The sequence below is a fragment of the Opisthocomus hoazin genome, chromosome 1 (genome assembly GCF_030867145.1).
Source record: "Opisthocomus hoazin isolate bOpiHoa1 chromosome 1, bOpiHoa1.hap1, whole genome shotgun sequence".
NCBI classification, from domain to species: Eukaryota; Metazoa; Chordata; class Aves; order Opisthocomiformes; family Opisthocomidae; genus Opisthocomus; species Opisthocomus hoazin.
Genome location: NC_134414.1, coordinates 3,121,518 through 3,138,081, shown reverse-complemented (window position 1 = coordinate 3,138,081; position 16,564 = coordinate 3,121,518). Strand labels below are relative to the sequence as shown.

General features: G+C 63.0%; 1 protein-coding gene across 2 annotated transcripts in view; it reads right to left on the bottom strand.

The window, feature by feature from the left end:
* Window positions 1-1,125: 1,125 nt before the first annotated feature.
* PDE2A (phosphodiesterase 2A) overlaps window positions 1,126-16,564 on the bottom strand; it is a 77,506-nt gene continuing 62,067 nt past the window's right edge. For both annotated transcript variants that reach the window (XM_075414617.1, XM_075414625.1), the window contains 19 exons: window positions 15,775-15,905; window positions 15,525-15,636; window positions 15,393-15,432; window positions 13,627-13,690; window positions 13,455-13,533; window positions 13,190-13,367; window positions 10,943-11,055; window positions 10,578-10,655; window positions 8,574-8,696; window positions 8,384-8,454; window positions 8,170-8,292; window positions 7,983-8,070; window positions 7,821-7,868; window positions 7,661-7,735; window positions 7,411-7,510; window positions 6,599-6,711; window positions 6,303-6,341; window positions 6,076-6,182; window positions 1,126-5,823 (listed from right to left, as the gene is read on the bottom strand). In XM_075414617.1, coding sequence (XP_075270732.1) covers window positions 5,601-5,823; window positions 6,076-6,182; window positions 6,303-6,341; window positions 6,599-6,711; window positions 7,411-7,510; window positions 7,661-7,735; window positions 7,821-7,868; window positions 7,983-8,070; window positions 8,170-8,292; window positions 8,384-8,454; window positions 8,574-8,696; window positions 10,578-10,655; window positions 10,943-11,055; window positions 13,190-13,367; window positions 13,455-13,533; window positions 13,627-13,690; window positions 15,393-15,432; window positions 15,525-15,636; window positions 15,775-15,905 — 1,905 coding nt within the window. In that variant the 3' untranslated portion in view covers window positions 1,126-5,600. The remainder of the gene's footprint in view (window positions 5,824-6,075; window positions 6,183-6,302; window positions 6,342-6,598; window positions 6,712-7,410; window positions 7,511-7,660; window positions 7,736-7,820; window positions 7,869-7,982; window positions 8,071-8,169; window positions 8,293-8,383; window positions 8,455-8,573; window positions 8,697-10,577; window positions 10,656-10,942; window positions 11,056-13,189; window positions 13,368-13,454; window positions 13,534-13,626; window positions 13,691-15,392; window positions 15,433-15,524; window positions 15,637-15,774; window positions 15,906-16,564) is intronic.

The following is a 16,564-nucleotide window of genomic DNA, read 5'->3' as shown; positions in this document are numbered from 1 at the left end:
CAGTGCAGTGCTGTGCAGCGTGACACGCCGCGGACCACCCCGCACGGACGTCTCAACCCTTGAGTGCTGCAGGGCTGCACCCATGGGCGCACAGCACGTCCCTGTGCCCCAGCCTCAGCCCTGACCCCCCCCCACCCACCCTGGGGACCCCCTGGGGACCCTGAGCCGGAGCTGGGGACACTGCAGGGGGCTGGGGACGAGGAGGAGGTGAGGGGGTGCTGGGCAGCCCCCCAACACCCCCGCCCACCCGAAGGTGGGCAACATGCCGGCTGCTCACCCCGGGATGATGCTCAGATGGGACCCGGGGTGGAGGGACACCTGCACCCCGTGGGGACACTGCCGCGTGGGGCACGGCCACCCAGCCCGGTGTCCCCCCACGGCCACCTGGACAGCAGGGACAGGGTGGGGACAGCCGGACGACAGGAAGGCAAAGGGCCACTCCCAAGGGCACGAGGCCATCGGTGTCGGAGGCCAGAGGGGGTAGCTCCGGCCTGGGGACCCCCAAACGCAGCTCGGGGTTGGATCCTGCACCCCACAGCCCGGTGCGCCGGGGGACAGCACCCACGGGTGACTGGGGTCACGGGCGTGGATGTGGGGTCCTGCCCCAGTCCCAGTGGGGTGCTGGCATGGGGCTCATCCTGCACCCCCCCCAGCCCAGCGTCCTGCTGCTGCCCCCGGATAGGGGGGTCCCAACGCCACCCCTGCCTGGGCACAGGGGGGGTCCCCACCCAGCAGATGGGTCTGGGGGGGGGGGCGGAGCATCCTAGGGGGCTGGAGCATCGTGGGAGGGACCAGGACACTGGGGGGGGACTGGAATATGGGGGGGGGGACACACCAGTACATTCCGGGGGGGCTGGAGCATCCCGGGGTGACCAAGTCCCCCCCACAGGGCGGTGTCAAAGGGCGTCAGTCTCATCTGGAGCCACCCAGTCCCCACCGGGTGGGGTGACCAGGGGACCATGGGGTGCCCTTCAAGGGAACCCCTCCCTGCACCCCCAAATCACTGCCTGCACCCCAAACCCTGCCGTCGCTCCCAGGTGCCACTGCATATCCTTGGGACCCCCCACCCCAGCTCCAGAGCATCCCCCGGGACCCCGAGGCGAGGCACTCAGCGACCCCGCCGCGGGGAGATCAACGTATGAAATTTATTTAGGAAAACCAAAACCCACCAAAAAAAAAAAATCATCAAGAAGGAGGAGGAGGAGGAGGACGAGGAGGGGAAGAACAAGAAGGAGGAGGGGAAGAAGAAGAAGAAGGGGAAGAAGAAGAAGAAGGGGGAGAAGGAGAAGAAGAAGGAGGAGGAGGAGAAGAAAAGGAAGAAGAAGAAGGAGAAGAAGGAAGAAGAAGAAGGGGGAGAAGGAGAAGAAGGAGGAGGAGGAGGAGAAGAAGGAGGAGGGGAAGCAGAAGGGGGAGGAGGAGGAGAAGAAGAAAGAGAAGAAGAAGAAGGAGGAGGAGGAGAAGGGGGAGAAGAAGCCGAAGGGGGAGAAGAAGGAGAAGAAGAAGGAGGAGGAGGAGAAGAAGCAAAAGGGGGAGAAGAAGGAGAAGGAGCAGAAGAAGGACAAGAAGAAGAAGAAGAAGGAAGAGGAGGAGAAGCAGAAGGGGAAGAAGAAGAAGAAGAAGAAGAAGAAGAAGAAGAAGAAGAAGAAGAAGAAGAAGAAGGAGAAGAAGATGGAGAAGAAGAAGATGGAGAAGAAGGAGAAGGAGAAGAAGAAGGAGAAGAAGAAGAAGGAGAAGGAGAAGAAGAAGAAGAAGGAGAAGAAGAAGAAGGAGAAGAAGAAGAAGGAGAAGGAGAAGAAGAAGAAGAAGGAGAAGAAGGAGAAGGAGAAGAAGAAGAAGAAGAAGGAGAAGAAGGAGAAGGAGAAGAGTCGTCTCCTCCTCGGGCTTCGTCGGGCCCCAGAACAACCAGCGCAGCGAGAGGGGAGGACGCAGGAGCCGGAGGAGGCGTCACACACCCATGGGTGAGCCGGGTGGGGGGCCGGCTGCGCTCCCCGGGATCCACAGGGACACGGACAGGGGTGGGAAAGCATCGACCACCTACGCACACCACCGGCGGGGGGCTGGAGAAGTGGGATCCGGCTGGGAAACGGGCACCCCGGCGCGGGACCCACCGAGACCCCCCCACACCGCCGGGCACCCCCCGGTTCGGCACCCGGGCTGCGGGTACCAGCCGGGAGCGGTTGGTGGCACGGGGATGGAGCGATCTTCTTCTTCTTGGAGTTTGGGGGTTCGTTGCCTTCCGGGAGCATCGTTGTCCCCCCTCAGTGTCATCGCGTGGCGGTGTGGGGAGGGGGAGCTGGGTTTGAGGAGGGGGTCTCGTAGGCGAAGCCGTGGGCACCGGGCGGGTCCTCCCGGGCGTTGAGCGAAGCGTCTCGCTGAAGGCATCTCCGAGAAGGTAAGGCAAAAGGAATCCGGTTCGCTGCGTCCCCGGGGAGCTGCTCGGACTCGGGGGGTCTCCCACCGACACCCACGCGCGGACCCCCCAGGCGCCCCGAGAGAACCGGCGAGAGGAGAGGTGGCCCGGGAGCCCAGATCCGGGTGGGAGCAGTGCCGGGGATGGCGAATGGCCCCGTGGGTGACCTTGACCCTGTGGTGGGACCAGTTCTGGTGGGACCGACCTCGGCAATGCTGGGGTTCCATCACGCCGCTTCCATCACCTTCCCCCACTGTGACGGTGAACCCACCGGCTGCCACGAGCTGGGTGATGCAGCCTTTGGGGGCTCAGCACCCACCCTCATCCCCGGCCCCTCTTCTAGCTCAACCCTGGCAAGGTGGGTTTGCCCTGCCCCGGTTCCCCTGCTCATGGGTGTTTCGGGTGGCTTTGGTCAGGGTAACACAGACCTGGGGGGCCGGTTGAGCAGAGCCTCTGAGGCTGCAGGGTCCACACATGTTGGGTTGTGGGACTGGGTAGATCATCAGGGTCCATGCACGGAGGTCAGTAGGACCAGAGGAACCACGGGAGGCCATCACCGTCCATGCATGGTGGTCTGTAGGACAGGAGGGTCCATGGGAGGCCACCACCGTCCATGTATGGTGATCAGTAGGACAGGAGGGACCACAGGAGGATGGCAAGATCCATGCATGGTGGTCTGTAGGACAGAAGGGTCCATGGGAGGTCACCACCATCCATGCATGGTGGTCTGTAGGACAGGAGGGACCAAAGAAGGATGGCAAGGTCCATGCATGGTGGTTTGTAGGACAGGAAGGATCACGGGAGGCCATCATCGTCCATGCATGGTGGTTTGTAGGACAGGAGGGACCATGGGAGGCTGTCACCATCCTTGCATGGTGGTTTGTGGACAGGAGAAACCACAGGAGGCAATCATCATCCATGCATGGTGGTCTGTAGGACAGGAGGAACCATGGGAGGCCATCATCGTCCATGCATGGTGGTTCGTAGGACAGGAAGGTCCACAGCAGGCCACCACTGTCCATGCATGTTGGTCTGTAGGACAGGAGGGACAACAGGAGGCCATCACCATCCATGCATGGTGGTTTGTAGGACAGGAGGGACCATGGGAGGATGGCAGGGTCCATGCATGGTGGTTTGTAGGACAGGAGGGACCACAGGAGGCCATCACCATCCATGCATCGTGGTTTGTAGGACAGGAGGGACCACGGGAGGATGGCAGGGTCCATACATGGTGGTTTGTAGGACAGGAGGGACCACAGGAGGATGGCAGGGTCCATGCATGGTGGTTTGTAGGCCAGGAGGGATCATGGGAGAATGGCAGGGTCCATGCATGGTGGTTTGTAGGACAGGAAGGATCATGGCAGACCATCAGGATCCATGCACGGCGCCAAGTAGGACCGGAGGGACCACAGGAGGCCATCACCATCCATGCATCGTGGTCTATGGGTCCAGAAGGACCGTGGGAGAATGGTAAGGTCCATGCATGGCAGTCAGTGGGACCAGAATGACCACAGGAAGATGGTGGGGTCCATGCGTGGCAGTTGTTGGGATCAGAAAGACCACAGGAGACCATCAGAGTCCCTGCACGGTGGCCTGTAAGACCAGAGGGGCCACAGGAGACCATCAGGGTCCATGCATGGTGGCCTGCAGGGCCAGAGGGGCCATGGGACACCGGCAGGGTGGATGCACAGCAGTCAATGGGACCGAAGGGACCACAGAAGACCATCAGGGTCCATGCATGGTGGCTTGCGGGACCTGAGGGACCCCAGGAGACCATCAGGCTCCATGTACGGTGGTCTATAGGAGCAGAGAGACCCTGGGAGACCACCAGAATCCATGCATGGTAGCCTGCAGGACCAGAGGGACCCCGGGAGACCATGAGGATCCATGCATGGTGGTCTGTAGGACCAGAGCGACCCCAGGAGACCATCAGGCTCCATGCATCGTGGTGTGTAGGACCTGAGGGGCCACAGGAGACCATCAGGCTCCATGTACGGTGGTCTGTAGGAGCAGATGGATCCCAGGACACATGCATGGTGGTCTGTAGGAGCAGAGGGGCCACAACAGACCATCAGGCTCCATGTACGGTGGTCTGTAGGAGCAGATGGACCCCAGGAGACCATGCATGGTGGTCTGTAGGACCTGATGGGCCACAGGAGACCATCAGGCTCCATGCATGGTGGTCTGTAGGAGCAGATGGACTCCACGAGACCATGCATGGTGGTCTGCAGGAGCAGAGGGACCCCAGGACACCATGCATGATGGTCTGTAGGAGCAGATGGACCCCAGGAGACCATGCATGGTGGTCTGTAGGACCAGAGGGACCCCAGGAGACCATGAGGATCCATGCACGGTGGTCTGTAGGAGCAGATGGACCCCAAGAGACCATGCATGATGGTCTGTAGGACCTGAGGGGCCACAGGAGACCATCAGGCTCCACGCATGGTGGTCTGTAGGAGCAGATGAACCCCAGGAGACCATCAGTCTCCATGCATGGTGGTCTGCAGGAGCAGAGGGAGCCCGGGAGACCATGCATGGTGGTCTGTAGGGAGCAGATGGACCCCAGGACACCATGCATGGTGGTCTGCAGGAGCAGATGGACCCCAGGACACCATGAGGATCCATGCATGGTGGTCTGTAGGACCCAAGGGGATGCTGTCAGGTCCACACATGGCGGTCAACACAGCAGTCAGACCCCTCTGTGGTGGCCCTGGGGGAGCGCAGCCCCCGACCCCACCCTGTGCGTGCCAACCAGGGGCAGGAGACCCCCACCTCGGCACACATGTAGCCCTTGCAGGGGACGTGGGAACAGGTGGGTGAGGGCCACGAGTCCTTCCATGGGTCTGGGGGTCCCCAAGGGCCTGATCTTGACCCCCCCCACCCACGACCACCCAGCCCCTCTCCCACACCTTCACGCCCCGCTTTGGACCCGCAGCCTTAAGGCAGTTTGAAGGACCTCGGTCCCGCAGTCCCAGCAAAGAGGGGTCCCGGGACCACCGGGTGGGCTGGTGGGGGGGACAGGGGGGGATCCCTGCCCTGGAGGGAGGGGGACAGTCACCCACCGGTGGGGCAGGACCTCACCACCACGGTCCAGAGTCACCACTGTCCCCCCCAAAACCTCCTCCCGACGGGCTGGGGGGACGAGGGTGGGGGATGCTCCTGGTGTCCCCCTCCCCCAAACACGACCCCCTCACTCGCCCCCCGCCTCGGGTTGCCCCCCCTCGGGCTCCAGGCAGCCGTTGAGTTGGGGGTCGGGGGCTTGGGGGTCATATTCTTCATCCAGGAAGTCCAGGGAGTTGTTGCTGGGCAAGCCCCGGATGGTGAATTTGTGGGAGACCTTGGTCCACTGCTCCCGGTTGCTGGCCACCCTCTCGTAGAGCTCCGCCGCCTTGGGGAAGAGGTCCTGCAGCAACCTGGGTGGGGGGCAAGGTGGGGGGCACCCCATCAGCATCAGCTTCCACCCCCTTGGATGGGTGCCACTCCGCTCCCCTCAACCCCGCTGCTTGGAGACCCCTCTAACATCTGGAGAAGTTCCCACCCAGCATCCCACCATCCCACCACGGCATGGCAAGGTATGGGTGGGGTGTCCCACCATGGTATGGCAAGGTATGGGTGGGGGGGTGTCATGGGAGATGGACCCCCCCACCCCATCACCGGTGCCGTACTTGTAGATGGGCATGGCGATGTGCTCCATGAAGCTGATCTGCAGCTCGGGGATGTAGGCTTTCTCCCGGTCCATCATCTCCAGCGGGCGGTTGCCCATGGCCTTCTCCTGCGGGTGGTGGCAAGGGGGGGGTCAACGCCGGTGGCCCCCACCTCAACCAAGCCCCCTTGGTGCTTGCCAAGAGCCTTGGCCAAACCCAACCCTGCACCAAGGCCTGGTGCCACCTACCAGGTCACCCTGGGAGAAGAACTCCTTGTAGATTAGCTCCTGCAAGGGATGGGTTGTCAGCATGGAGGGGGGCCTGGGGTGACCCCCCCCCACCCCTCCTTCCCTCCAGCCCCCTCCCCACGGCCACAGGAGGACAGCTCTTCATGGGGCAGGGACCTCCTCCGTGGGGCACGATGCCACAGCGAGGGACAAGGCTGGTCCCCGGCGCCTGGAGACGTGCGGGTGGCCCTGGGGAGGGGTGGCATTCGGGGGGGGGGAGAGTGAGGGGGGGGTCAGCCCCGCGGCGTGACACTCACTGCTATCTTCCGGGTGGTCTTCCAGCCCTTGGTCTGGTCGGAGAGGTCGCAGGAGGTCATCAGCAGGCAGAGCAGCAGGCTGTGGTGCTGCTTGTTCTTGGGGTCGTAGCCCACTGCCGGGCAGGGAGCGGGGCAGGGGTTGGGGTGGGGGGCTCGGGAAGGAGCCCCACAAGCTCCATCCCACCACCACCCCCCACCACGAGGACTTTGGGGATGTTCAGAACCGGCCATGTCACCTCCCAACTTAGGTGGGTTTGAGTTCCCACCTTGGTGGGTTTGAGTTCCCAACCTTGGTGGGCTTGAATTCCCACCTTGGTGGGCTTGAATTCCCAGCCTTGGTGGGTTTGAGTTCCCAGCCTTGGTGAGCTTGAGTTCCCACCTTGTTGGGTTTGAGTTCCCAACCCTGGTGGGCTTGAGTTCCCACCTTGTTGGGTTTGAGTTCCCAACCCTGGTGGGCTTGAGTTCCCACCTTGGTGGGTTTGAGTTCTCAACCTTGGTGGGCTTGAGTTCCCACCTTGGTGGGTCTGAGTTCCCAACCTTGGTGGCTTGAGTTCCCACCTTGGTGTGTTTGAGTTCCCAACCTTGGTGGGCTTGAGTTCCCACCTTGGTGGGCTTGAATTCCCAGCCTTGGTGGGTTTGAGTTCCCAGCCTTGGTGAGCTTGAGTTCCCACCTTGGTGGGTTTGAGTTCCCAACCTTGGTGGGCTTGAGTTCCCACCTTGGTGGGCTTGAATTCCCAGCCTTGATGGGCTTGAGTTCCCAGCCTTGGTGGGCTGGAGTTCCCACCAGCCCCCCTGGATCTCAAGAGCTTCACCTTCCGCCATCTTCTGGAGGTCCTTGAAGATACGCAGGTGGTGGGCCAGGTCGGTGGCCAAGATGATGTCCCTCATCAGGTCCAGCATGCGCTGGTAGTCCTGCGGGACCAGGCAAGGTGGTTGCCGCGCCTGCCAGCCCCTGCACCCCAAGGGACGGGGAGCTGGGTGGGGGGTCCGGAGAGGGCGCGGGTGCTCAACCCAGGGGACACAGGTGAGATGGCGAGGTTGGAGGTGGGGATGGGACCTCACCTTACGGGAGAAGTGGTCGAAGATGTTGCAACCTTGGCTGTTGAGGATGGCGATGGCCTGGGCGAAGTGGTGCCTCTGCGGGAGAAGCCGGGGCGGTGGGTGGGTGCTGTCAGGGTGTGGGTGAGGAGACATCTTGGAGGGGGGATGATGGACACCTTACCTCCATCACGGAGCCCTCCGAGCTGTACAGCGCGGCCAGGACCGATTTCTACAAACCAGAGCGGCCGGAGTCACCAGCTATGGGGGTGAAGACCCCACCCAACCCCATCCCTGTCCCCGTCCCCCCCACCCATGCCCGGTGCCAGCGCGGGGCTCAGCTCACCGAGGCCACCTGGAAGGAGTTGTTGGTGCCTCTGTGGTCCAGGTCATGGCACATGCAGGAGATGAAGAGGGCAAAGATCTCGATGTCTCTAGGTGGGGAGGGGAGGGGAGGGAAAGGAGGGAAACTGAGGCAGGGAGAGTCGCGGCCGGGCCGGAGGATGGGGACAGGGGACGGTGGCTGGCCTTACTCCAGGTAGTTGACCAGCTCCAGGTTCTTGTAGAGCAGGTAGCAGAAGTGGGAGACGGAGAAGGCGTGCATCCAGTTGTGGTAGGGGGGGTCACGGTAGCCCTTCTTCACCATCAGGCAGAACCTGGCAGGGGTGGGGAGGGGTCTTCACGTCCCCACCCCACCCCAAAACCTGCCCGGGGGTCCCGCAGGCGGACGTGGGGATGGGAACCCACCTGGTGAGCGTCTGCCGGTCCATCTTGTAGGTGTTGATGAAGTTCATGTCCTGCAGCATGCTGAGGATGGCCTGCGGAGGGGACAGGGTGGGTGACGACGGGATGACCCCCACCCCGCACCCCAGGGCTGGGGTAGGCCACCTGACCGGGAGGATGGTGGCACTTGGGGACAGTCCCCGCGGGTCCTCACCATGGAGGTGTCGTCCTCGGGGAGCGAGCGTGGGGTGTAGGTGAAGCTGGCGAAGTTGGGGTGGATGGTGGACACGGGCTGGATGCCCTCGCTCAGCAGCTTGGTGTACTCGTCGTCTGAGACCTGCGGGCGCCAGCGCCGGTGGCCCGGAGGTCCCAGGGGTGTCCCCAAGGTGTCCCCAGGGTGTCCCCAAACTGTCCCCTGGGGTGTCCCCAGGCTGTCCCCTGGGCATCCCCAAGCCATCCCCAAGCTGTCCCCAGGTTGTCCCCAATCTGTTCCCTGGGCATCCCCAAGATGTCGCTGGGGTGTCCCTAAGCTGTCCCCAAGCTGTCCCCCTGGGCGTCCCCAAGCTGTCCTCTGGGCATGCCCAAGCTATCCCCAGGGTGTCCCCAAGCTGTCCCCAGGGTGTCCCCAAGCTGTCCTCCAGGTGTCCCCAAGCTGTCCCCAGGGCATCCCCAGACTCTCCCCAGGGTGTCCCCAAGCTGTCCCTGGGGTGTCCTCAAGCTGTCCCTTAGGTGTCCCCAAGCTGTCCCTTGGGCATCCCCAAGCTGTCCCCAGGGTGTCCTCAAGCTGTCCCAAAGCAGTCCCCTGGGTGTCCCCAAGCTGTCCCCTGGGCATCCCGAAGCTGTCCCCGGGGTGTCCCCAAGCATTTCCCAGGGTGTCCCCAAGCGGCCCCCGGGGTGTCCCCAAGCAGTCCCCTGGGCGTCCCCAAGCTGTCCCCAAGCTGTCCCCTGGGCATCCCGAAGCTGTCCCTGGGGTGTCCTCAAGCTGTCCCTTAGGTGTCCCCAAGCTGTCCCTTGGGCATCCCCAAGCTGTCCTCGGGGTGTCCTCAAGCTGTCCCAAAGCAGTCCCCTGGGTGTCCCCAAGATGTCCCTGGGGTGTCCCCAAGCATTCCCCAGGGTGTCCCCAAGCGGCCCCCAGGGTGTCCCCAAGCAGTCCCCTGGGCGTCCCCAAGCTGTCCCCAAGCTGTCCCCAGGGTGTCCCCAAGCTGTCCCTAAGCTGTCCCCAAGCTGTCCTCTGGGCATGCCCAAGCTATCCCCTGGGTGTCCCCCAAACTGCCCCCAGGGTGTCCCCCAAACAGTCCCCTGGGCGTCCCCAAGCTGTCCCCAGGGTGTCCCCAAGCTGTCCTCCAGGTGTCCCCAAGCTGTCCCCAGGGCATCCCCAGACTCTCCCCAGGGTGTCCCCAAGCTGTCCCTGGGGTGTCCTCAAGCTGTCCCTTAGGTGTCCTCAAGCTGTCCCTTGGGCATCCCCAAGCTGTCCCCAGGGTGTCCTCAAGCTGTCCCAAAGCAGTCCCCTGGGTGTCCCCAAGATGTCCCTGGGGTGTCCCCAAGCTGTCCCCTGGGCATCCCGAAGCTGTCCCCGGGGTGTCCCCAAGCATTCCCCAGGGTGTCCCCAAGCGGCCCCCAGGGTGTCCCCAAGCAGTCCCCTGGGCGTCCCCAAGCTGTCCCCAAGCTGTCCCCAGGGTGTCCTCAAGCTGTCCCTGGGGTGTCCCCAAGCTGTCCCCTGGGCATGCCCAAGCTATCCCCTGGGTGTCCCCAAGCTGTCCCCAGGGTGTCCCCAAGCTGTCCTCTGGGCATGCCCAAGCTATCCCCTGGGTGTCCCCAAGCTGTCCCCAGGGTGTCCCCCAAACAGTCCCCTGGGCGTCCCCAAGCTGTCCCCAGGGTGTCCCCAAGCTGTCCTCCAGGTGTCCCCAAGCTGTCCCCAGGGCATCCCCAGACTCTCCCCAGGGTGTCCCCAAGCTGTCCCTGGGGTGTCCTCAAGCTGTCCCTTAGGTGTCCCCAAGCTGTTCCCTGGGCATCACCCAGCTGTCCCCAGGGTGTCCCAAAGCTGTCCCCTGGGCCATGGCAACCCCAACCAGATCAGAGAGCCCGTCGGTGTCACCCCCACCCAACCTCCCCCAGCCCCACGCCACCCCCTCGGGGGGGAGCGTGGGGACCCAGCGGTGGCAGAGCAGGGGTGGGTGGGGGTCCCCAACGCGTGTCCCCATCCCCAGTGCCACCTCACCTTCATGTGGTACATCATCATCTCGTTGGCCAGGTGGCTGCGGTACTGCGCCTCGTTCACCTTCTTGTACAGCAGCGACTGCGGGGTGGGAGGGGGGGATGGGAGAGCTGGGGGGGGGGGACAGATCCCCCCAACCCCCCCCCAGTACCCTCAGCACCCCCCAGCCCCCCCCAGCCCATTGCCACCACCGCTCGTCCCCAAGGAACCGGGACCACCCACACGTTCCCCCCATCCCTGTCCCTCTGCGCTGTGAGAACCTCTGGGGCCACCCATGGCCCCCCCCGGGGTGGGACAACCTCTGGGACCCCCCCCCAGGTTGGGGACCCCCCCCGGGTTGGGGACCCCCCCCTCCCCGGGGCACCCACGTGGGCGATGCTGATGCCACAGTAGATGGAGAAGGCGGTGGCCAGGTCCTCGTCGAACTTGCTGAACCAGGGGCCGTTGATCTTGTTGACCAGCTCGGCCACCCCGATGACCTCTGGGGACAGGGAGGGGACAGGGTCAGGCCACCGGGGGGGGGGGTGGACAGGATGGGGCCCATGGAGTGGGGACAGGATGGTGGCCATGGGTTGGGGACACTGCTGTGGCCACGTGGTGGGGGACACGATGGTGCCCATGGGATGGAGGACAGGATGGTGGCCATGGGTTGGGTGACAAGATCTTGGCCACTTGCTGGGGACAAGGCCATGCCCATGGGGTGGAGGACAGGATGGTCACCATGGGTTGGGGACAGTGCTGTGGCCACGTGGTGGGGGACAGGATGGTGGCCATGGGCTGGGGACAATGCTGTGGCAACGGGTTGGGGGACAGGATCATGTCTATGGGTTGGGGACAAGATCTTGGCCACTTACTGAGGAGAAGACCATGCCCATGTGTTGGGGACAGTGCTGTGGCCACGGGCTGGGGACAGGATGGCGCACATGGAGTGGGGACAGTGCTGTGGCCATGTGGTGGGGGACAGGATGGTGGTCATGGGTTGGGGGACAAGATCTTGCCCACTTGCCCATGGGGACAAGACCATGCCCATGGGTTGGGCACAGTGCTGTGGCCACATGGTGGAGGACACGATGGTATCCATGGGTTGGGGACAAGATCTTGGCCACTTGCTGGTGACATGACCATGCCCATGGGGTGGGAACAGTGCTGTGGCCACGGGCTAGGGGACAGGGCGGTGGCCATGGGCTGGGGAAAGTGCTGTACAGTGTCCTGAGGGCTGATGCTGTCCCCATGGGTGGGTGCCTGGACCCCCCCCATGCCCAGGTGCCACCACTGTGCCCCCATGCCAAGTGCCACCTCCTCACCCCCCACCCCAGTTCCCACCACCATGCCCCCACACCAGGTGCCCCCTCCATGCCCCCCACGCTGAGTGCCCCCACACCAGCTGCCACCACCAGGCCCCCACACTGGGTGCCACCTCCATGTCCCCCACACGGGGTGCCTCCATGCTGGGTGCCGCCGCCATGCCCCCACACCAGATGCCACCGCCATGCTCCCATGCCAGGTGCCACCTCCATGCCCTCATACTGGGTTCCACCACCATCATGTCCCCAAACCGGGTCCCACCACCAGAACCCCATGCCAGGTGCCACCTCCATGCCCCCACACGGGGTTCCACCACCATGTCCCCATGCCAGGTGCCACCTCCATGCCCCCACACGGGGTTCCACCACCATGTCCCCATGCCAGGTACCACCTCCATTCCCCCATGCCAGGTGCCACCTCCATGCCCCCACACGGGGTTCCACCACCATGTCCCCATGCCAGGTACCACCTCCATGCCCCCACACATGGTCCCACCACCATGTCCCCACACCGGGTTCCACCACCAGAACCCCATGCCAGGTGCCACCACCGTGTCCCCACTCCTAGTCCCACCACCATGTCCCCACTCCTGGTCCCACCACCATGCCTCCATGGCAGGTGCCACCACCATCCCCCTCATACTGGGTCCCACCACCATGTCCTCACACTGGATTCCACCACCATGCCCCCACACTGGGTCCCACCACCATTCCCCCATGCCAGGCGCCACCTCCATGCCCCCACACGGGGTTCCACCACCATGTCCCCATGCCAGGTACCACCTCCATTCCCCCATGCCAGGTGCCACCTCCATGCCCCCACACGGGGTTCCACCACCATGTCCCCATGCCAGGTACCACCTCCATGCCCCCACACATGGTCCCACCACCATGTCCCCACACCGGGTTCCACCACCAGAACCCCATGCCAGGTGCCACCACCGTGTCCCCACTCCTAGTCCCACCACCATGTCCCCACTCCTGGTCCCACCACCATGCCTCCATGCCAGGTGCCACCTCCATACCCTCATACTGGTTTCCACCACCATGTCCCCACACCGGGTCCCACCTCCATTCCCCCATGCCAGGTCCCACCACCATGTCCCCACTCCTGGTCCCACCACCATGCCTCCATGGCAGCTGCCACCACCATCCCCTCGTACTGGGTCCCACCACCATGTCCTCACACTGGATTCCACCACCATGCCCCCACACTGGGTCCCACCACCATTCCCCCATGCCAGGCGCCACCTCCATGCCCCCACTCCTGGTCCCACCACCATGTCCCCCCCCACCGGGTGCCCCCCGCACCCTGGCTCTCGTTCTTGATGGGGAAGCAGAGGATGTTGCGGGTGCGGAAGCCGGTGCTGTCGTCCACGCCGCGGTAGAAGAGCGGGTGCGAGTAGGCGTCCTGGATGTTGAGGATCTTGCCGGTGGTGGCCACGTGCCCGGCGATGCCCTGGTCGGCGGGGATGCGGATCTCGTAGCTCTGCGGGTGGGAGACGGGGCTGATGGGCACGGCCGGGGTGGGGGGCAGGACCCCAGGACCCCCACCCAGACCCCCACCCGTGCTCACCTCGTCGTCCACCACGCCACCATCAAACACCTTGGCCACCAGCTCGTGGCTGAGCCGGTCCAGCAGGAACACGGAGCATCTGCGAGAGACGACGGGCGCTGGCACCCAAGGGGGTCCCGGCCCCCCGCATGGGTGTCCCCCCCACCCATGGGTGTCCCCCCCACCCACTCACATCTCCGCGTTGCTGAGGTTTCGGGCCTCCGTGATGATCTCCTGGAGCAGGACGGAGACGTCATCTGTGGGGTGAGGTGGGGGGAGAAGGGTCAGAGACATGTTTGCACACGCATGTGTGTGCAGACATGTGTGTGTGTGCATGTTTACATGTGTGTGCACACATGAGCATGTGCGTGTGCATGGTGCATGCGTGTGTGCATGTGCATAAACATGTATGTGTGCATGCATGTGCGTGCATGTGGGCATCTGTGGGTATGCGTGTGCATGCCTGCATGAGTGTGCACGCCTCTGTGTGTGCACATGCATGTGTGCATACATCTGTGCATGTGTGTGCATGCATGTGGGCATGGGTGCATATTTGTGTGTGCGCGTGCATGCGTGTGTGCACGCATGCGTTTGCACGTGTGGGTGCGTGTTTGAGCATGCACGTGTGTGCAGACATGTGCGTGTGTGCATGTTTACGTGTGTGTGTGCATGTGTGTGTGTATGGTGTGCACACATGAGCATATGCATGTACGTGTGTGTGTGCATGTAGCCATGCACGTGTGCATGGGTGTGCATGCATGAGCGTGCGTGTCTGCATGTGTCCATGTGCGTGTGTGAGTGTGCATGGGCACGTGTGCGTGCATGAGTGTGCACAGCTCTGTGTGCGTGTGCATGTCTGTACGTGTGATAAATCTGTGCACATGTGTGTGGGCATGTGGGCATGGGTGCATATTTGTGTGTGTGCGTGTGCATGGGCACGCATGCGTGCGTGCATGTGTGTGCAGACATGTGTGTGTGCATGTTTACATGTGTGTGCATGTGTGTGGATATGTGTGTGCATGCATGAGCACGTCTGCATGTGTGTGCATGTGTCCATGTGCACACGTATGTGTGCATGAGCATACGCGTGTGCATGGGTGCGTGCATGTGTGCATGTGCACTTACATGTATGTGTGCATGCATGTGCGTGCATGTGGGCATCTGTGGGTATGCGTGTGCATGCCTGCATGAGTGTGCACGCCTCTGTGTGTGCATGTGCACATGCGTGTGTGCATATATCTGTGCATGTGTGTGCATGTGGGCATGGGTACATATCTGTGTGTGCGTGTGCATGCATGTGTGCACGCATGCGTTTGCACGTGTGGGTGCGTGTTTGAGCATGCACGTGTGTGCAGATATGTGCATGTGTGCATGCTTACATGTGTGTGTGCATGTGTGTGTGTATGTGTGTGCACACATGAGCATATGTGTGTACATGTGTGTGTGCACGGATGTGCATGCATGAGCGTGCGTGTCTGCATGTGTCCGTGTGCATGTGTGAGTGTGCATGGGCACGCGTGCGTGCATGTGCATGAGTGTGCACGCCTCTGTGTGTGTGCATGTGTGTGCACATGCACGTGCATACGTGCATACATCAGTGCATGCGTGTGCATGAGGTCATGGGTGCATGTTTGTGTGTGCGTGTGCACTGGCATGCGTGTGCGTGTGTGCATGCATGAGCACATGTGTGTACATGCGTGTGTGTGTACATGTATGTGGCATGTGTGCAGCAGTGCACATGTGTGCAGCAGAGCATGCGTGTAGCGATGCACACATGTGCACGCAGCAGCACGCGTGTGCCCGCGTGTCTCAGCCCACGTGAGCTCCGTGCTCACGCAGCCCGCCCGCACACGCCTCCACGCGTGCTCGTGGCCGCCCTCCTCCGCCCCTCCCCCCGCCGGGACGGGGTCCCCCAGCCTGGGGACACCCCCACGGGTGCTCCCCACGGGGTGCACCTACCCAAGTGCGTGAAGAGGTTCTTCGCCACCTGCAGCAGAGCCTGGAGGGGACAACGTTCCGTGGGTCACCGGCGTGACGCGGGCCACGCACACGCGTGTGCTTGGCGTGACGCGGGCACCCGCGGGCGCTCACCTGGCACTCGCACTTGAGCTTCTGCTCCTTCTGGAAGGCCAAGGTGCTGGTGAGCACCGTGGAGGTGTAGCAGAAGCAGTGCTGGATCTTGTGCTCGTCCGCCTCCGTGTAGCTGCGGGGTGGGGACACCACCTCAGTCCCCTGTCCCCCGCCCCCGTCACCGAGGTGCTCTGGCACCCCCAAAGTGGTCGGGGTGCGGGGCAGTGGGGACAGGGTGAGGGTCAGATCCTGGCCTCCAAGCCAAGCTCACCTCTCCCCGCTCAGCTTGTTGAAGGCGCAGGCCAATGCCACCACCTGGGCGGTGGCCCGGCTGGTGACGGGGACGCAGAGCATGGAGGTCACCTCGCAGCCCAGCATGCTGCTCAGCTGCTTGTGCTCCTCCTGCCAGACCACGCAGGGGGTTATGTCCGAAGCCCCTCCTCAGGGGAAGCCCCATCCACCCAACCACCCATGTGCCCATCCATCCAGCTCCCACCCATCCATCCACCCACCCATCCATCCATCCATCCGTCTACCCCCCAGCCCACCTACCAACTGTCCCACCCATTCACCAATCCATCCATCCATCCATCCATCCACCCATCAGCCTACACACTGAGTCTTCCATCCATCCATCCATCCATCCATCCATCCATCCATCCATCCATCCATCCTCCATCCATCCATCCATCCAACCACCTGTGTACCCACCCACCCAGATCCCACCCACCCATCCACCCACCTATCTACCAGCTGTCCCATCCACCCATCCACCAATCCATCCATCCCTCAACCCACTCAGTGACTCATCCATCCATCCATCCATCCATCCATCCATCCATCCATCCATCCATCCATCCACCCATCCACCCATTTATCCCACCGTCCATCCACCCAACCATTTGTGTGCCCACACATCCAGCCCCCAACCTTCCATCCACCCACCTGTCTACCATCCATCAACTCTCCCACCCATCCACCCACCAGTCCATTCATCCCTCAACCCACCCATAGATTCATCCATCCACCCTTCCACCCATCCACCCATCCACCCGTCTACC